Genomic DNA, 19460 nt, shown 5'->3' on the forward strand with positions numbered 1-19460 from the left:
TGTCTGGTGCATGTTAACACACCGCCAGCAACATTCTGGGCCCGTTGTAGACGTGATCCCTGTTCCTGGTGCATGTTAACACACCGCCAGCAACATTCTGGGCCCAGTGTAGATGTGATCCCTGTTCCTGGTGCGTGTTAACACTCCGGCAGCGGCATACTGGGCCCGGTGTAGATGTGATCTCTGTGCCTGGTGCGTTTTAACACTCCGCCAGCTGCATTATGGGCCCGGTGTAGATGTGATCTCTGTGTCTGGTGCATTTTAACACCCCACCAGCGGCATTCTGGGCCCGGTGTAGATGTGATCCCTGTGTCTGGTGCGTGTTAACACTCCGCCAGCGGCATACTGGGCCCGGTGTAGATGTGATCCCTGTGCCTGGTGCGTGTTAACACACCGCCAGCGGCATTATGGGCCCGGTGTAGATGTGATCCCTGTGCCTGGTGCATGTTAACACACCGCCAGCAACATTCTGGGCCCGTTGTAGACGTGATCCCTGTTCCTGGTGCATGTTAACACACCGCCAGCAACATTCTGGGCCCAGTGTAGATGTGATCCCTGTGTCTGGTGCATGTTAACACACCGCCAGCAACATTCTGGGCCCGTTGTAGACGTGATCCCTGTTCCTGGTGCATGTTAACACACCGCCAGCAACATTCTGGGCCCAGTGTAGATGTGATCCCTGTTCCTGGTGCGTGTTAACACTCCGGCAGCGGCATACTGGGCCCGGTGTAGATGTGATCTCTGTGCCTGGTGCGTTTTAACACTCCGCCAGCTGCATTATGGGCCCGGTGTAGATGTGATCTCTGTGTCTGGTGCATTTTAACACCCCACCAGCGGCATTCTGGGCCCGGTGTAGATGTGATCCCTGTGTCTGGTGCGTGTTAACACTCCGCCAGCGGCATACTGGGCCCGGTGTAGATGTGATCCCTGTGCCTGGTGCGTGTTAACACTTCGCCAGCGGCATTCTGGGCCCGGTGTAGATGTGATCCCTGTGACTGGTGCGTATTAACACTCCGCCAGAGGCATTCTGGGCCCGGTGTAGATGTGATCCCTGTGCCTGGTGCGTGTTAACACTCCGCCAGCGGCATTCTGGGCCCGGTGTAGATGTGATCCCTGTGTCTGGTGCGTGTTAACACCCCGCCAGCGGCATTCTGGGCTCGGTGTAGATGTGATCCCTGTGCCTGGTGCGTGTTGTAGAAGTGCAATATATTTCTTAGGCAGACCAAACAAGAGCGCATTACTACTATTTCTACTAGAAACAAAAGAGGTATTATTTTTCCACAGCTTGCATATGACAGCAGACCCCATAATTTATGTGGAGGAATGAAGAAGACAAGCACTTACGAATGTTAATTTCTGTCCAAAATAAGAAAATTGCAGACAGCCTTGATAACCCAGCTACCAATCCCTTCTTTGCAGCTCCTTTCATTACAATGAAAACTTGAGATAAAATATAAAGAACCATGAACAGTTTTTAAATGATGTCAGTTAGACTATTAATTAGTTCTAAAAGCTTGTCGCATTTTTTAAAGCATAGTATTTTATCCTATTCCAGGTTGTGGGGGGGTCTGGAGCTTATGGCTGCAAGGCAGAGAACAACCCAGGGAGGGGTGCCAACCCACCACAGGGCACACTCACACACCTATGGGTCATTTGGTATCTCTGACTAGCCTTAGCATGTTTTTGGAAACCAGAGCCCCCAGAAAAACCCCACGAGTGGCCGGGGGGGGGGGGTGGGGGGGGCGATGCAAAGCCTCGTCTTACAGATGTGAGGTGGACACCCCCATGAACACTGTACCCCCATGCTGCTCCTCTGTCTGATTATTAAGGGTCCAAAGCACGAAGTGCTATGGAACCTTATTGTTTTTGTTAGAATTTTTTTCTTTTATTATTTTTCTTCCCTAAAACTGAATGCCCAGCCTAAACCGTAAGTCCTAGGCCTACCAAATTTGGCAGGCAGATGTCAATTCCTACCCACTACTCAGATAATCCGACCCAATCCTGTCAGCCAGAGGGGGGCGCCGTAGCGCCCCCCAACGCTTTTCGGTCGATATCTCCTGTCCTGTTAGACCTAGAGTCGAATTTTTTTTTCTCCAGATACCTACAGCCTTGCCCTACCAATTTGCTATTTGGACAATGAATCTCCGCCTACTTAGATTTTTTGCTAATTTGCATAATTTGCAAATCCTACTTTTTCCTTAAAGTCCTACCCTGTCCTATCAAATCAGACAAATGAGGTGTCAAATGAATCAGATCAATAATCATTAAAAAAATCCGGACATTTGCCTATCCTGCAGCCATCAGCCATGCCCAAACAATGTACAAATTTTTCCAGTTTTGGTCTGACTGCTATAACTTCGCCCTGCCTTGTCCTACCTCTACCAAATTTGAAATCCTACTTCCCTACCCCATTCTGGGGACACCCTCCAAGGCGGGCCACATTTCGTCAATAGGGGGCGCTACAACTAAAAACTGCCAATATCTCCTGACTGCCTCAGCCAATCTAAGTGAAATTTGGCAGATATGTACTAGGACCCAGGCTGAGGTCAGACAAGTACAATGGCAGTCATAAGTCCTAAAATTGTGGCTGCCATCAACCAATCAAAATCAAGCAGCCGTTTGACAAGCTTAACGATGTCCAATCCGAACCAAATTTGGCTCGTACATTTGTTGTCCGACCCTCTGCCCACCCTGTAAAGGACACCTCATTCGGCCAGATGGGGGCGCCATAGCGCCCCCATATGCATTTCTGGCTATTTCTCCAGAACTGTCAAGCCTACAGTTGAAATTTATTGCTAGACCAATTCACTATGTCATGCCAAATCAAACAACATATAGCACTTGGTTCTCCATCATTGCGTTTTTCCATGATTTATATGGGTCTGAAAACATGACATTTCGTTAACCTCCTAGGATTTTCGCCCAACCTACATAAATCTAGTATCATTCCAATCAGGAGACAGTTCTTGTAAATATTTAGAAAAAAAACTGAAAGTTTCGGTAAGATACGGCCAGCAGACACACCCTTACTGTACTGGTGCCACGCCCATTTCAATCAGACCGCTATATCTCAGCCATGCTTCAGCCAATCATTACCAAATTTCTTTCACTACTGTAGAGCTGTACCTTAGATATACCCTCCAAGTTTTGTGTCGATCGGTCAAACAGGGGAGGTACGGCCACTGTTTATATATGTGCAAGACCCAGCTAAGCTAATTTAGCTAAAATGAGTTTCCAGATCAGGAAGGAAGCTCTCTCCCTATCTCAGCCTTCTTACCCAAAGCTGTTTGTGGCTCAGTGGGCTAACCTTGTATGCTTGCAATCAGAGGATGTCTGGTTCGAACCCAGCTTCGGTGGGTACTTGAGCTAGACTACCAAACATGCAAAGCGTATTCTCCATAAAGCAAGTCGAAGGAGGCATTGAGGATCAATGAACCAGACATTCAGACGGGCTCAGCCACTCCACCGGAAAGTTCTGCATTCTGTCTGACATCTACTGATATATTATGCCTACAATAAACGCATCTCCATCCCAGTTCCTACCAACTACTCTGACCGTCTCACCCAAACCAGTCCTGTTCTGTCCTACATCTCCTACCCTCTCTTATCTACAGAAGCCGTTATCAGTCAGTCCTCCTCCGCTCTTCCGTCCTACCTCTACTATTTGTCCTACCTGTCCTATCGTCCTACGCTTTGGACCCTTCAGTCACTGCTTGCAGTTACTAGTTATTATTATTATTATTATTATTATTATTAATAATAATACTACTACTTCAAACAATGCAACTTTTCGTGGAATTCCATGCCAGCTGTTTCACTATTGGAGTGTCACAGTTGCTTAACAAGCAATTGACCAATCACAGCCTGACTTCCAACCAGCCAATCACTACGTGAACTGCTGTTCCTCCAGGCAACATCGTCCTACACTAAAAAATACTATGCTCTGTCCCTCACTGATACACGAAAATATGCAATTTGTCCTATAATTTCACACACATTTTCTACCCATGAGCTCTGCAAAATTTATCATAGGGCGCCCCCACCCCTGGCTTGTCAAGTTTCATAGTCAGGGAACTGACGTTACACCCCAACACGGTTGTGCATTCTGTTCACACTTCAATAAAAAGATTAAATTAATGTAGAGCTGTAACTTGACCTGCAATTCTGCAATTCACATTCAATAGTTACAAATGTCACAGAGGTGTGCAGCCTTGTGAGTGTAGCATGTATGGTGGGGAGGGAAGGGAAGTGCCACTTAATTGTGCCCCACCTCTTAGTGTTGATTAGCCCAGGTGGCAGAGCTGATTTGTTACTTGAAAAGTGTTGGAAGGCTCGGCTGAGGAAGGGATAGCGCCTTGCAGGAAGTGATTCAAGGAGGTGTGGGTGGGCATAATGCAGACGGAATCACTGCATTCTTGCACTGGAAGCAGTATACGCAGTTGCGAGCCAGCCGAAGCGGTGCTTTTGTTTTGGAATTTGGCTCTAAGCCGAGAGCTCCGGCACGCCGGACAGATTCTCTGCTTTCGGAAGTTCGTCTGCCGAAGCGGAAAAGGTGCTCGTGATTGGAGACTCGATTGTTATAAACAATAGAGTTTATAATAATCAGAACGCAGCGGTTTATGTGAAGTGCCTCCCCGGGGCCAGAGTTTCCGACATCGAGGCGAAATTGGACTCTCCAGCAAGGAAGACTCCACCTTGGTTATTCACGCTGGAACTAATGACATAAAGTCCCAACAATCCGAGGTATTAAAGAGGAGCTTCATTTCTGTGTGTGAGAAAGATAAAACAAAATGCCGGAATCTTATTGTCTCTGGTCCTTTACCAATTCTCTATAGATTCTCTCCTATAGGAGGCTGCTCTCCCTAAACCGTTGGTTAGAGACTTGGTGTGCATCTCAAAGCATTGCCTTTGTCGATAATTGGGACCTTTTTTGGGAACGGCCTGGTTTTTATAAACGGGACGGTCTTCATCCTAACTGGAGAGGATCCGTCATGTTATCCCAAAACATGGCAAGTAGATTGTCTGCCTGACTAAGAGCACCACCCAGGCCCCAGCCTTGCGATCCTAAACCGAAGGCTGTCTACCCTCCCACCTTCAGACCATGTCTGGCCATGACCCAGATGCTCCTTCACACGGCATCCCCTAAATCTAGTAGCCACTTAGAAACGGAGCTAAGTGAGCATAGAAAGAATATTGTAAATATTACTAGACCAAGACATAGATCTAAACGCTCAGCTGGGGGGCTCCTTGCGGATAACCTAATATCAGTCCCATTAATAAGATTGAATGAGCCACAACATAAACCCACCATGAAATGCTCATTATTGAATGTGCACGCTTTAGGAAACAAATCACTTCTTGTCAATGACATGGTGCTTGACACTGGTGCAGACATGTGCTTCTTAACTGAAACGTGGCTCAGACCCACAGACACCATTCCCCTTGTTGAAGCCTCACCCGAGGGGTTTAGTTTCATACAGAAACCAGGCGGCTCTGGCCGTGCAGGAGGCCTGGCAGCTATTTTTAACTCACGGTTAAAAATTGAACCCAAAACCATAGATAATTTTACAACATTTGAAGCAATGTTAATCCAAATTATGTGCGACCCATCCATCTATTTTCTTATAGTATACAGACCTCCTGGACCATACACTTCATTCCTAACTGAGTTTGGGGAACTTCTAACTGACTTAGTCATTAACCTAGAGCATATTATAATACTTGGAAATTTGAATATACATGTGGACATAGAGACTGACAGCCTCAGCAAAAGTTTCCTGTCCCTCCTAGACTCTGCTGAAGGTCACCAGCATGTGATAGGACCAACACACGTGCATAATCACACATTAGACTTGGTTATCACTCATGGAGTGGATGTTCATCATGTATCTGTCTGTCCATTAAATAAGACCTTCTCTGACCATTTCCTAATCACGTTTGTGATTCAACATCCCTCCTTGACTATGGCAGAGAAAATTAAGACACGTCACCTAAATAGTACAAATACCTTACGATTTATTAATGCAGTAAGTAACGTAAAGTTTTTAGTACAGATGTCAATGAAGTCACACATGACTTCAATACAGTATTCAGTCAAGTTTTGGATGAAACTGCTCCTTTGAAAAACAAAGTTGTAGAAACCACTAGGCACTCCCTATGGTTTAATGATTATACACGCTCTTACAAACAAGAATGCCGCTGATTAGAGCGCAAATGGAAGTCTGCAGGTTTAGAAGTGTTCAAGTTGGCATGGTCTGACAGTCTGCAAAAATACAAACAAGCCCTATATAGGGCACGATCAACCTATTATTCTAAACTGATTGATCAAAATAAAAATAATCCTCGTTACCTTTTTAGGACAATAGCTCATCTAATAAATAAGGCTGAACCTATGCTACCAAGTAATATTAGTAGTGAACATTTCATGGACTTCTTTAATGAAAAGATTACAAACATCAGAAATCAAACATGTTCAGATAGCTCACAAATAGTGGTGATGTAAACACAACGTGCACACACCCTTAATGTGATTGAATTAACCAATGAACAGGAGTTATAAACAATAATAACTAAAACCAAACCAACCACTTGTCCACTGGATCCTATCCCCACTCACCTTCTCAAAGAATCCCTAGATGTTCTGGCAAGACCTATAACAGCCATAATTAATGCATCCCTCCCCTCAGGTGATGTGCCGGACCAATTTAAAGTAGCCATAATCATCCATCCATTTTCCAAACCGCTTATCCTACTGGGTCGCGGGGGGTCCGGAGCCTATCCCGGAAGCAATGGGCACGTGGCAGGGAACAACCCAGGATGGGGGGCCAGCCCATCGCAGGGCACACTCACACGCCATTCACTCACAAGCCGTAATCAAACCACTACTGAAAAAATCAGGTCTGGACCCAGAGGATCTTATTAATTATAGACCCGTCTCTAACGTACCATTTTTGTCCAAAGTTCTGGAGAAGATTGTGGCTGCTCAACTCCAGTCATACTTGAAGACGCACAACATACTGGCCAGATTCCAGTCAGGCTTCCGTCCAGGGCACAGCACTGAAACTGCCTTAACTAAAGTCGTAAACGACATAACAATGGTGACTGATACTGATAATGCGACGGTGTTAATGCTTTTAGACCTTAGTGCAGCATTTGACACGGTTGACCATACTACCCTATTACAAAGACAAAAATTTGATGTTGGGTTGCATGGATTGATGTTTAAGTGGTTCGAATCATGACTAATCGATATCAATATGTCCAAGTGTCAAGTAACTGTACTCCATCATCTATGTCACCAGTCAGATATGGAGTACCACAGGGATCAGGTCTCGGTCCTTTATTGTTCTCTCTATATATGCTGCCTTTAGGTGACATAATGAGAAAACATAATGTTAACTATCATTCCTATGCAGATGACACACAAATATACATGTCAGTTACACCTAATGACACTGCACCTATTGTCACTTTAGCTAATTGTTTTACTGAACTAAAGACTGGATGGCCAAAAGCTTTTTATCATTAAATGCCCAGAAAATCGAGGTTCTGTTGTTTGGAGGTAGGTCCACGGATAAGAATGCAATTTTTTCCACACTCCATTGCAAGGGGCTGAACTTTTCCCTCAACAGCATAGCATGCAACCTGGGCGTCATCTTAGATACAAGCCTCTCATTCAAATCTCATGTGGACTCAGTATCGAAAGTGTGCTTCCTGCAGCTGCGTAACATTGCCAAACTACGACGATTTCTCTCTATGCAAGACACTGAGAAACTGATAAATGCCTTTGTATACAGTAGGTTAGACTACTGTAATGCTCTGTTATCCGGGAGCACACACCGCACATCGCATACTTTGCAGCGGATTCAAAATGCAGCAGCCCGAACTGTCACTAGGAGAAAGAAGTTTGAACATAACGCCTGCTCTTAGCTCCTTGCACTGGCTTCCTGTGAGGTTCAGGATTGACTTCAAAGTTCTCCTACTCACATATAAAGCACTTCAAGGCCTATCACCTAGCTACCTAACAGAGTTACTCCAAGTTTACAGCCCGCACCGTCCACTCAGGTCACAGAATGCAGGTTTCCTTATAGTCCCACATATAACTAAAGTGACTGTTGGTGGTAAAGCATTCTGCTACAGGGCCCCTATACTGTGGAATGGCTTACCAGCCTATGTTCAGGATGCTGAATCGGTCTCAGTCTTTAAATCTCGACTGAAGACCTATTACTTCAGTTTAGCTTACTCACAAGTTAACACTTAACACCGTAGTTTTGGCTGCTGATGCTGCTGTACACGCCATTTTCACCTACCGTGCCTGTCCATTAATGTATCAGTGCACTCTGACACCTGCACTCTCTGCCTTTCTTCCCACATGTCTGGAGGGTGCCTGAGGGGGCACCTTCAGAGCCGCCATCAGGGTCTACGGAAGGGTGCCATCACAGATGTGACCTGCGATCTATGACGATGTCGGTGCAGCTTCCATCCTGCCACCCGACACAGGCCTATGTGGAGGACTGTCTCACTGATGGACTTTAACTAGGACCGGATCACAGTTTACACCTTGCTCTTAGCAAACAATCCAGCTACTTCTCTACCTTTGTCCAGTAATGTTAGCATGCCCAGGGGGGTTGGGCTGCCAGTTGACCTTGGACCCCCAGAGGTTTTTTTTCTCCCTACTTGGGAGTTTTTGGTTCCTCTCCTCCACTGTCATCTGGCTTTCTCTTTCATTTTTCCATTTTCACTGTTTCTGTGTTCTGTCCTTATCTCTGTTAAGGATCTTCCACAACACACTCCTGTAAAGCGCATTGGGGCAACTTTGTTGTGAAAAGCGCTATATAGAAATAAATTGAATTAAATTGAATTGAATTGATATACAGTATAGCCTCCCTTCAGCCCCAGCTCCAACATACAGTATCAGATATTCCATTGCCTCATTAACTATAACAATGTCTCTCAACCAACTTCCACAGTCCTTCAACCTTACATCTGAAGCTTCGTGTGAAAACAAACTTGAATGGGTAACTGCGAACATGGAGAAATGCGCCTAGATCTTGTAGCTCCACTTAAGAAGAAAGCATAGAGATAAGAAACCTGCCCCTTGGTTCACTGATCATATGTGAAACTTAACAGGCATCACGCAAGCTAGAGCGCAAATGACGCGCAAATGAACTAGAGGTTTTCAGATCTGCCTGGAAAGAGCCTCTCTAAGTACAGACAAGCACTAGTGACTGTGAGATCTGTGTATCGCTCCAGACTAATTGAAGAGAACAGAAATAACCCTAAATTCCTATTTGGGCATAAAAATAATCCTAAATTCCTATATTTATGACCCCTGGAGGATGGGCATCCCCCTCTGAGTCTGAATCTGTGTCGAAGACAGAATTCTTCAACGTTAAACTCGCAAGTCTCACAAGCTTTTAAGAGTGATGACTTTGTTACATTTTAAATGGTAAAATAACTAAGATTAGACAAACCATCCAGTACATGTCTTTAGTTACATACAGCTGCCGGCCTCCTGCTAGTCCGATGACTTCTGATAATGTGACCACAGAATCTTTCCTTCCTATATAACAATCAGAACTTTTGAGCTTAGTTTTCTCCTGCAAATCCTCTGCTAGCCTTGTAGACCCAATTCCTACAAAATTCCTCAAGGAGATTCGACCACTGATTAGCACCACCCTGTTAAATGTTAAACTCATCTCTTAGGCTTCGATATGTTCCCAAACCTTTTAAACTAGCTGTTATTAAACCTGTTCTAAAGAAACCAAATCTTGAACCTAGTGATTTAGGAAATTATAGACCAATCTCAAATCTTCCATTCAATTCAAAGATCCTGGGAAAAGCTGTTGCTCACCAGCTGTCTTTTTTCCTACAGAAAAATAACACTAATGATTTATATCAGTCTGGCTTTAGACCAAACCATAGGCCAGGAACAGCTCTGGAAAAGTAGTGAATGATTTGCTTATGGCTTCTGACAGTGGCTGTATATCTGTGTTGGTATTACTAGACTTAACTGCAGCATTCGATACTGTGGACCATAATATCCTCTTGGAGCGGCTAGAATCTGTGGTTGGCATTAAGGAAACAGCCCTCTCTTGGTTTGGCTCCTATTTAACTGATCGTTGCCAGTTTGTCCACGTGAACAATGAATCTTCCAAGATCACCAAAGTCAAATATGGTGTCCCACAGGTATCAGTAGTGGGCCCCCTACTGCTCATGTTATATATGCTACCTATATATATAAACGTTAAGAAGAATGAATGGCCTTGCCCCAGAATACCTTAGTAATCTGCTGGCCTTATACAACCCTCCTCGCTTTCTTCCATCTAAAGGAGCAGGATATCTGTTAGTACCCAGGGTAGAAAGAGCTACGGCAGGCTGCAGAGCTTTCTCTTATAGAGCTTCTTAGCTGTGGAATGGTCCCCCACCGGATGTGCGGGATTCAGGCTGACTCTCAATATTCAAGTTTAGACTAAAAACACACATGTTTAGTTTAGCTTATAGGGACACTAGTTCTTGCTCTAGCTAACTGCTCACTCCCAGTCAGACCTACAGTGTGAGGTGTAGAGCTGGGTGGGGATCGGTGCCATTGGCTTTGGATAAACTGAACTGTCAGTCTGTCACTTTAGCTTCACACCCCCTTGTGGAATTGGAGTGCTGACATTTCAGAGACCCCCCATGCCTGCGTTCTCACCTGCTTCTCCCTCCTACTTATGCTGCCATAGCCATATCTGCTGCAGGTTACATACTGCACTCATCTATCTGTTACCACTGCCTCTGGTCTCCCCTACTTTGGCTAACTGCACAATTTATTTCCCCTCCTACTGGGCTCTGCTGCCTGGAGACCATAATTTATCAAGATATCCTACTTACCCTGCTGCTTGCAACGTCTCTACTACCTGCAATGCCCTTCCGGCCTACTCGCCCTTCTGCCTGTGACGCCCTTCCGCCTGCTCACCCTTCGGCCTGTGAGGATGGGCTCCCCCTTTGAATATAGTTAGGGTTAGGGCTTCCTCTGCTGCCCCCTGGAGGATGGGCTCCCCCATTGCTTCTGGTTAGGGTTAGGGCTTCCTCTGCTGCCCCCTGGAGGATGGGCTCCCCCTTTGAGTCTGGTTAGGGTTAAGGCTTCCTCTGCTGCCCCCTGGAGGATGGGCTCCCCCTTTGGGTCTGGTTAGGGTTAGGGCTTCCTCTGCTGCCCCCTGGAGGATGGGCTCCCCCATTGCTTCTGGTTAGGGTTAGGGCTTCCTCTGCTGCCCCCTGGAGGATGGGCTCCCCCTTTGAGTCTGGTTAGGGTTAGGGCTTCCTCTGCTGCCCCCTGGAGGATGGGCTCCCCCTTTGGGTCTGGTTAGGGTTAGGGCTTCCTCTGCTGCCTCCTGGAGGATGGGCTCCCCCTTTGGGTCTGGTTAGGGTTTGGGCTTCCTCTGCTGCCCCCTGGAGGACGGGCTCCCCCTTTGGGTCTGGTTAGGGTTAGGGCTTCCTCTGCTGCCCCCTGGAGGATGGGCTCCCCCTTTGGGTCTGGTTAGGATTAGGGCTTCCTCTGCTGCCCCCTGGAGGATGGGCTCCCCCTCTGAGTCTGGTTCATCCCAAGGTTTCTTCCTTCTAGGGAGCTTTTCCTTGCCACTGTTCCCTTTCGAATTTCTCACTGGGCGCTTTGGGCAGGGATGATGTAAAGCACTTTAAGACAATGTAATTACTGATTTTAGTCTTAGTTCCCTGTGCCTTACTGAGACCTGGCTTAAACCGGATGAATTCATGGCACTAAATGAATCTACTCCAGCGGAATACAGTTATAAGCATAACCCTCGACCAAATCGCAAAGGTGGTGGTGTTGCTGCAATTTTTCAGTCCAAATTAGGAGTGTCTGAGAAATGTGGTGTGAGTTTCAGAACATTTGAAACTCTTGTTCTTAGCCTTGCTGGCTCATCTCTTTATAGTTCTTCACCCCAAATCACCATTGTTATTGTGTATAGACCGCCTGGGCCGTACAGTGATTTTCTTAAGGAATTTGCTGATTTTTTAACAAACCTGGTGGTCAGTACTGACAAAGCCGTTATTGTGGGTGATTTTAACATTCATATGGAGAAGGATAATGATCCTTTAAAAATAGCGTTTGCAGCTATTCTTGACTCTGTAGGTGTATGTCAGAATGTAGTCGGGCCTACTCATGCCTGTACCCATAGCCTTTATTTGATCATTAGTCATGGCATCCTGGTAGAACATGTGTCTATTATGCCACAGAGTCCTCTGCTCTCAGATCATTACTTGTTAAAATTTGAAATCCAGTATAGCCTCCTGTTGACCACCACTCCAAAGTATAGAATCAGACGTTCTATTAAGGCACTAACTACAACAACATTTATGAAACAACTTCCACAGTCCTTCAGCCTTACATCTGAAGCATCGAGTGTAAATGAACTTGAACAGGCAACTTCAAACATGGAAAAATCCCTTCACAGCACTCTAAATCTTGTGGCTCCACTTAGGAGTATAAAGCATAGCAATAACAAACCTGCCCCCTGGTACTCTGATAATACACGTGAACTCAAACAGGCATCACGCAAGCTAGAGCGAAAATGGCGCTCAACTAAACTGGAAGTTTTCAAATCTGCCTTGAAAGAGAGCCTCTCTAAATACAGACAAGCACTAGTGACTGCTCGGTCTGTGTATCTCTCCAGATTAATAGACATGAACAAAACCAATCCTAAATTCCTATTTAAATCCGTGGCTAGGATAACACAGAATTCCTCATTAAACTTGCAAATCCCACAAGCTCTTAAGAGTGATGACTTTCTTACATTTTTTAATGGTAAGATAACTACAATTAGACTATCCAGTGCACACCTTTACCTACTTACGGCTGCCTGCCTCCTTATGCCTACCAATAATGAGACCTTTGAATCATTCATTCCTATTACACACTCAGAACTTTTGAGCTTAATTTTCTCCTGTAAATCCTCTACTAGCCTTGTAGACCCAATTCCTACAAAATTCTTCAAGGAAATTGCACCACAGATTGGCACTACTGTGTTAAATGTGTTAAACTAGTCTAAACTAGTCTAAACTCGTCTAGTCTACTGTCTTATACTTGAAGAGACTCTCTCTGCTCTGCTCTCCAAACTACGAGAAATTATGGATTTGATCAGCTGGTCTCTCAACGCAATTGACACCATCTTCTCAACGAGAAGCCTGGGTTCGGGGGAACCTAACTGTCCAGCGGGAACGTACGCGGCTGGCTACACGATGGACGGATGGGAGCGGTGGAGGGTCGTGTGCATGGCAGCTCTTTCCGTGGAGGACATTGAAGACATCTACCTATTCGGAACCATGATTACAGGTATTATGTTGATTGGATTAGGCATTGCCCTGGTTCATCAAAATTGAAGAAGACCGTGACAGCCTCTCAAAGCCCCACTAGGCTGGCCGGAATGATTGATGGAGTGGGCAGAGCTGTTAGCACTCAGACTGTGAAACTGGATAACATCATGGAGAAGCTCACAGCTTTGCAAAACATTGGATGGAGTGGGCAGAGCTGTTAGCACTCAGACTGTGAAACTGGATAACATCATGGAGAAGCTCACAGCTTTGCAAAACTTATTGGATGGTGGAGACCAGCGTGGACATTAGAGGAGCTGGAAATTACAGCTTCTCGCACGGAAACCCAAACAACCTTATTCTATCAAGCTCCTGGCTCCCCTCAATCAGCACTGGCCTTGGCCAAGGCTGCTGCTGAACAAAAAGCTCCCCCGGAAGAACAGGCAGTGAGACTCTCTTGCATTCCTCTCCCCCAATCCCAAGGACTTGCACCCTCCCCCCATCCAACGCCTTCGCCGCTTCATACCCCCAGCGTGAACAGGCGGGTCTGTGACCAGCGCCTCCATGGCTGCAGGACCGGATGGCTGTTTGTCTATGCTGGACTACCTCCACCTCCCCATTCCCTCACCCGTTGCGAATCGTGTCTTTTCATGTTGTACGGTGTAGTGATCATGTGCTTATGTTGCTGAGGTGTTTTCTCCTCCTCTCTCCTCATGTCATCCTGTTTCTCTTCTTCTCTCCTCCCCTGTCTCCCGGCCGGTCTACCCCCTACTGTGATGTTGTATATGTAAGGTCGGGCGATGGCCTGCTTTTCGCTGGTACTTGTGACTAGTGACATGGTATATTGCAACAGCAATAAAGGGTTTGAATCAAATCAAATCAAATCAAATCAAACTCTTCTCTTAGGCTTGGATATGTTCCAAAACCTTATAAAATGGCTGTTATCAGACCCGTCCTAAAGAAACCAAATCTTGAACCCAGTGTTTTAGGAAACTATAGACCTATCTCAAATCTTCCTTTCATTTCAAAGATCATGGAAAAGGTTGTAGTTCGTCAGTTGTCCTCTTTCCTACAAAAAAATAATGCCAATGAATTATATCAGTCTGGCTTTAGACCAAACCATAGCACAGAAACTGCTCTAGTCAAAGTAATGAATGATTTACTTGTGGCTTCTGACCGTCGCTGTGTATCTCTGTTGGTATTGCTAGATTTAACTGCAGCGTTCGATACTGTGGACCATAATATCCTCTTGGACCGGTTAGAAGGTATAGTTGGCATTACAGCTACAGCACTTTCTTGGTTCCGCTCATATTTATCTGATCGCTATCAGTATGCCCATGTGAACAATGAATCATCCAAGGCCACAAAAGTTGAATATGGTGTCCCACAGGGATCAGTCGTGGGGCCGCTACTGTTTACCCTATACATGCTACCTCTTGGTAACATTATTAGAAATCATGGTATTGGGTTTCATTGTTATGCAGATGATACACAGTTGTACATATCTGTTAACCCTGATGATATTTCACTGCTATCTCGGTTAGAAGACTGTCTATTAGATATCCGGTGCTGGATGACAAAAAAAATCTTTGTTAAATACAGAAAAAACAGAAGTTCTGGTAATTGGTCCCAAGGCTGCTAGAAATAAGTTTCACCACCTCAACGTTGGTAGCCTTCCTACACAACCTAACATGGTGGTTAGAAATCTTGGTGTTCTTGTTGATTCAGATCTATGCTTTGATATTCACATTAGAAGTATTACTAGAACTGCATTTTATCATCTACGGAACATAGCCAAGCTTCGTAAGATGCTCTCACTTAATGATGCAGAAAAACTAATACATGCCTTCGTAAGTTCCAGATTGGATTACTGTAATGCCCTCCTATCGGGTTGCCCATCTGGATCCTTGCATAAACTTCAGATGGTACAGAATGCTGCAGCCAGAGTTCTAACAAACACTAAAAAATTTGATCATATTACACCGGTCTTATCCTCTCTTCATTGGCTGCCAGTTAAGTCTCGAATTGACTATAAAATACTGCTATTAACTTATAAAGCACTAAATGGCCTTGCACCAGAATACCTTAGTGATCTGCTGACCACATACAACCCTCCACGCTTGCTTCGCTCTCAAGCCATGGGATATCTGTTAGTGCCTAGGATAGAAAGAGCTACGGCAGGCTGCAGAGCTTTCTCCTACAGAGCTCCTCAGCTGTGGAATGGTCTTCCACCGGATGTGCGGGTTTCAGGTTCACTCTCAATATTCAAGTCCAGACTAAAAACACACCTGTTTAATTTAGCGTATAGGGACACTAGTTCTAGCCCTAGCTAACTCTTCACTCCCAGTCAGACCTGTAGTGTGAGGTGTAGACCTGGGTGGGGATCGGTGCCATTGGCTTTGGATAAACTGGACTGCCAGTGCTGTTACTCTAGCTTCGCAATCTCTTGTGGAACTGGAGTGCTGACATTTCAGGGACTCCCCATGCCTGCATTCCCACTTGCCACTCCCTCCTACTGATGCTGCCATAGCCATATCTGCTGGAGCTTGTACATTGGACTTCATATTGCACTCATCTAGCTTTTAGCACTGCTGATAGCCTCCTCTACTTTGACTAATTGTACATTTTATTTCCCCTACTCCTCCTGGGGGGTGATGCCTGGAGACCTCAATCTATCAAGATGACCAGCATACCCTACTAAATGTGACGTCGCCACCACCAGTGACGTCCCTGCATCCAGCTCGCCCATCTGCCTGTGTCATCTTTCATGTCTGACACCACTGCCTTTGACTCTTATTTGACTCTCCCTGCCGGCCCCTGGAGGATGGGCTCCCCCTTTGAGTCTGGTCCCTCCCAAGGTTTCTTCCTTCTAGGGAGTTTTTCCTTGCCACTGTCGCCTATGGCTTACTCACTGGGGGCTTTGGGTGAGGATGCTGTAAAGCGCTTTGAGACAATGTAATGTTGTGATAATGCGCTATATAAAAATAAATTTGTTGTTGTTGTAATGTTGTGAAAATACGCTATACCGATAAAACTGAATTGAATTGAAATTGCATTCTGTGTTTAGGTGGAGCTCAAAATTATTATTTATTGTGATATTTTTAAACTAAAATGACTCATAAATTTTCTTATTTATCGTTCAGCTCTAATCAACAATACACTAATCAGAGAGCTATCAATCCTGTGAAATAGGGTTTCAGAAGAAATGTTGGTTTGAACTATTTATGAATAATGATGATTCATGGGGAAATTGTCTTTTCGCCCCTCCCATCCTGCTCTCCAAGAGACACACTGAGACATATACAGGTGGGAGGAAGTTTGGGGTCACAGCGCAGGGTCGGCCAGCATCCAGCCCCCTGCAGCTCAAGGACCCAGCGATGACATCACTCTGCCGGCCAGGAGATGTGAACCAGCGACCTTCCGCTCACAGACACAGTTTGAACCCAAAGAGTCACGCACCACACACAGTATTTACAGAAATGCTTCCTACAGCATCCAGAACTGAAAAGAATATGAGTGTTTTTCCCACTATTAATAAAAACTGGACCATTACGTATGATGCTGTATCTTTGGTTATTTGTTACACAAAGGATGGTCATGGAAATCTTGTCTTTTTTGTTTTTGCTAGATCACTACCTTCAGTTAATATAAAATCTGGGTTCCTAAAAATCCTAATTATTGATACAGGATGATAAATATATTATACATATACATATTTTATATTTTAATGAATCTTAATCTTTATACTGCCAGACAAGATGCGTCATCACACCCTCAGCCAGGAGCAGCTGTGGCCAGCAGAGGCCGCCAGTGAGCAGACAGAGACAGCAGTCATACAGAAGCTCCCAGCTCTGGGCTCCATCACATGAACACGCCTGCTGACAATAACACTCACATACCACTTATACACCCTGTGGATAAAGAGCCCTCACTGTTTCTATAGCAGGTTAGGATGCTGTGCCTGTGATCAGAAGGCAGACTGGATGGGAACAGAAACGCCATTTTTTTGTTTGTTACTACATCACTACATACAGTCATTATAAAGTCTGTGGTCCAGTTTAGCTACTGCTATAGAAACAGCTGTAGTCGAGATTATCAAAATAATAATATTCATCAGACATTTCAAACAATATTCATGTATTACTGCCAGACCAGACATGATTTCCATCCCCATGTCACTTACAGAGCCGTCCTGGAGTTCTTGACCACAGGCAGCAGCCTCCTGTGCTCTTTATCTCGTCTGATGTATTTCTTCATATCAAACACATCCAGCTCCTCATCTGACATCAGCATCACAAAGGCCAGAGCTGAGTACTGTGCAGGTGAGAGGTCTTCTGCTGAAAGGCTTCCTGAATTCAGGTATCTTTCTACATCATTTACTAGAGAATTGTCACCCAGTTCATTCAGACAGTGGAATAGGTTGATGGTCCTTTCTGGAGATAAATTCTCCTGTATTTTCTCCTTGATATATTGGGCTGTTTCCTTAATGTTATGTGAGCTGGTTTTTGTTTTTCCCAGTAGCCTTTGTAACAGAGTCTTACTGGAGTCTGTTGAGAGGCCCAGGAGGAAGCGGAGGTAGAGGTCCAAGTGTCCATTCTTGCTCTTTAATGCCTGATCCACTGCAGTCTTCAGCAGGTCAGCTGATGAGTTTGACAGAAACACATATAAAGCAGCGAGATACTCCTGGATGCTCAGATGCACAAAGCAGTACACCTTCTCCTCATACAACCCATATTCCTCTTTAAAGACTTCTGTGCACACTCCACAGTGAACTGCAGCTTCAGTGACATCAATGCCATTCTCTGTCAGATCTTCCTCATAAAATATCAGATGGCCTTTCTCAAGGTTGTCAAAAGCCAGTTTACCAAGTTTTAAAAGGAATTCCTTGTTGTTTTCATTTAGCTTGGTTTTATACTTGTCTTTCTTAAAACTCGCCTGAAAGATCAGGAAGTGTGTGTACATTTCAGTCAGAGTCCTTGGGATTTCTCCCCTGTCATTCTCAGTAAAAAGCGTCTTAAGGACAGTGGCTGAAATCCAGCAGAACACAGGTATGTGGCACATGATGAAGAGGCTCCTTGATGATTTCACATGTGTGATAATCCTGCTGGCCAGGCTCTCATCACTGAATCTCCTCCTGAAATACTCCTCCTTCTGGGCATCACTGAACCCTTGTATCTCTGTCACTCGGTGGATGCAGTCAGAAGGTATCTGCTTGGCTGCTGCTGGCCGGGAGGTTATCCAGAGGAGAGCGGATGGAAGCAGATTCCCCATAATGAGGTTAGTCAACAGCACATCCAGTGACATTTTCGTTGTTACATCAAACCAGCTCTCATTGTTCTCAAAATCTAGAGGAAGGCGACACTCATCCAGACCATCAAAGATGAACAAGACTTTGTACCCAAATAACTCAGTGGATTCAAATGATTTCAGTTCTGGGACAAAGCGGTAAAGCAGTTCAATCAGACTGTATTCACACTTAATCAAATTCAGGTCTCGGAAAGGAAGAGCAAATATGAAGTGAACATGCTGGTTTGCTCTTCCTTCTGCCCAGTCGAGAATAAATTTCTGCACAGAGATTGTTTTCCCGATACCTGCCACCCCTTTAGTGAGTACAGTTCTGACAGGTGTCTCATTCCCACATAAGGGTTTAAATATATCATTGCACTTGACTGTAGTATCTTCTATTTGCCTTTCCTTGGATGCTGTTTCAATCTGTCTCACTTCATGTTCATCATTCACTCCTCCAGTCCCACCTTCAGTTATGTAGAGTTCTGTGTAAATCTCACTGAGAAGTGTTGACTTTCCTTTCTTAGTTTTCCCTTCATATACACTTTCAAATTTCTTCTTCAGGTCACATTTGATTTTGTCTATGAGTTTCTCTGAAGAAAAATGAGAAGAAAATGCAAATTTTCACCACGATCTTGACCAGAATGGGAGGAAGGATATATAACACACAGACACACACGCGCGCACACACACACACACACACACACACACACACACACACACACACACACAGACACAAACACACACACATTATTTCAGCGTGATAAATGAAACTTTAAATTTCACATCATACATAATCTTACTCTTACTCGTCTCCAACATGTCACTCTGCTCACTTCCTGCACCAAGAAAGATAAAAAATA

General features: G+C 44.9%; 1 protein-coding gene across 9 annotated transcripts in view; it reads right to left on the minus strand.

The window, feature by feature from the left end:
* Positions 1 to 19460, minus strand: part of LOC125723960 (NACHT, LRR and PYD domains-containing protein 12-like) — a 61598-nt gene that overhangs the window by 22048 nt on the left and 20090 nt on the right. For all 9 annotated transcript variants that reach the window (XM_049000743.1, XM_049000744.1, XM_049000739.1 and 6 more), the window contains one exon: positions 17495 to 19190. In XM_049000743.1, coding sequence (XP_048856700.1) covers positions 17495 to 19190 — 1696 coding nt within the window. The remainder of the gene's footprint in view (positions 1 to 17494; positions 19191 to 19460) is intronic.

This window comes from Brienomyrus brachyistius, unplaced genomic scaffold, assembly GCF_023856365.1.
Source record: "Brienomyrus brachyistius isolate T26 unplaced genomic scaffold, BBRACH_0.4 scaffold53, whole genome shotgun sequence".
Lineage (NCBI taxonomy): Eukaryota > Metazoa > Chordata > Actinopteri > Osteoglossiformes > Mormyridae > Brienomyrus > Brienomyrus brachyistius.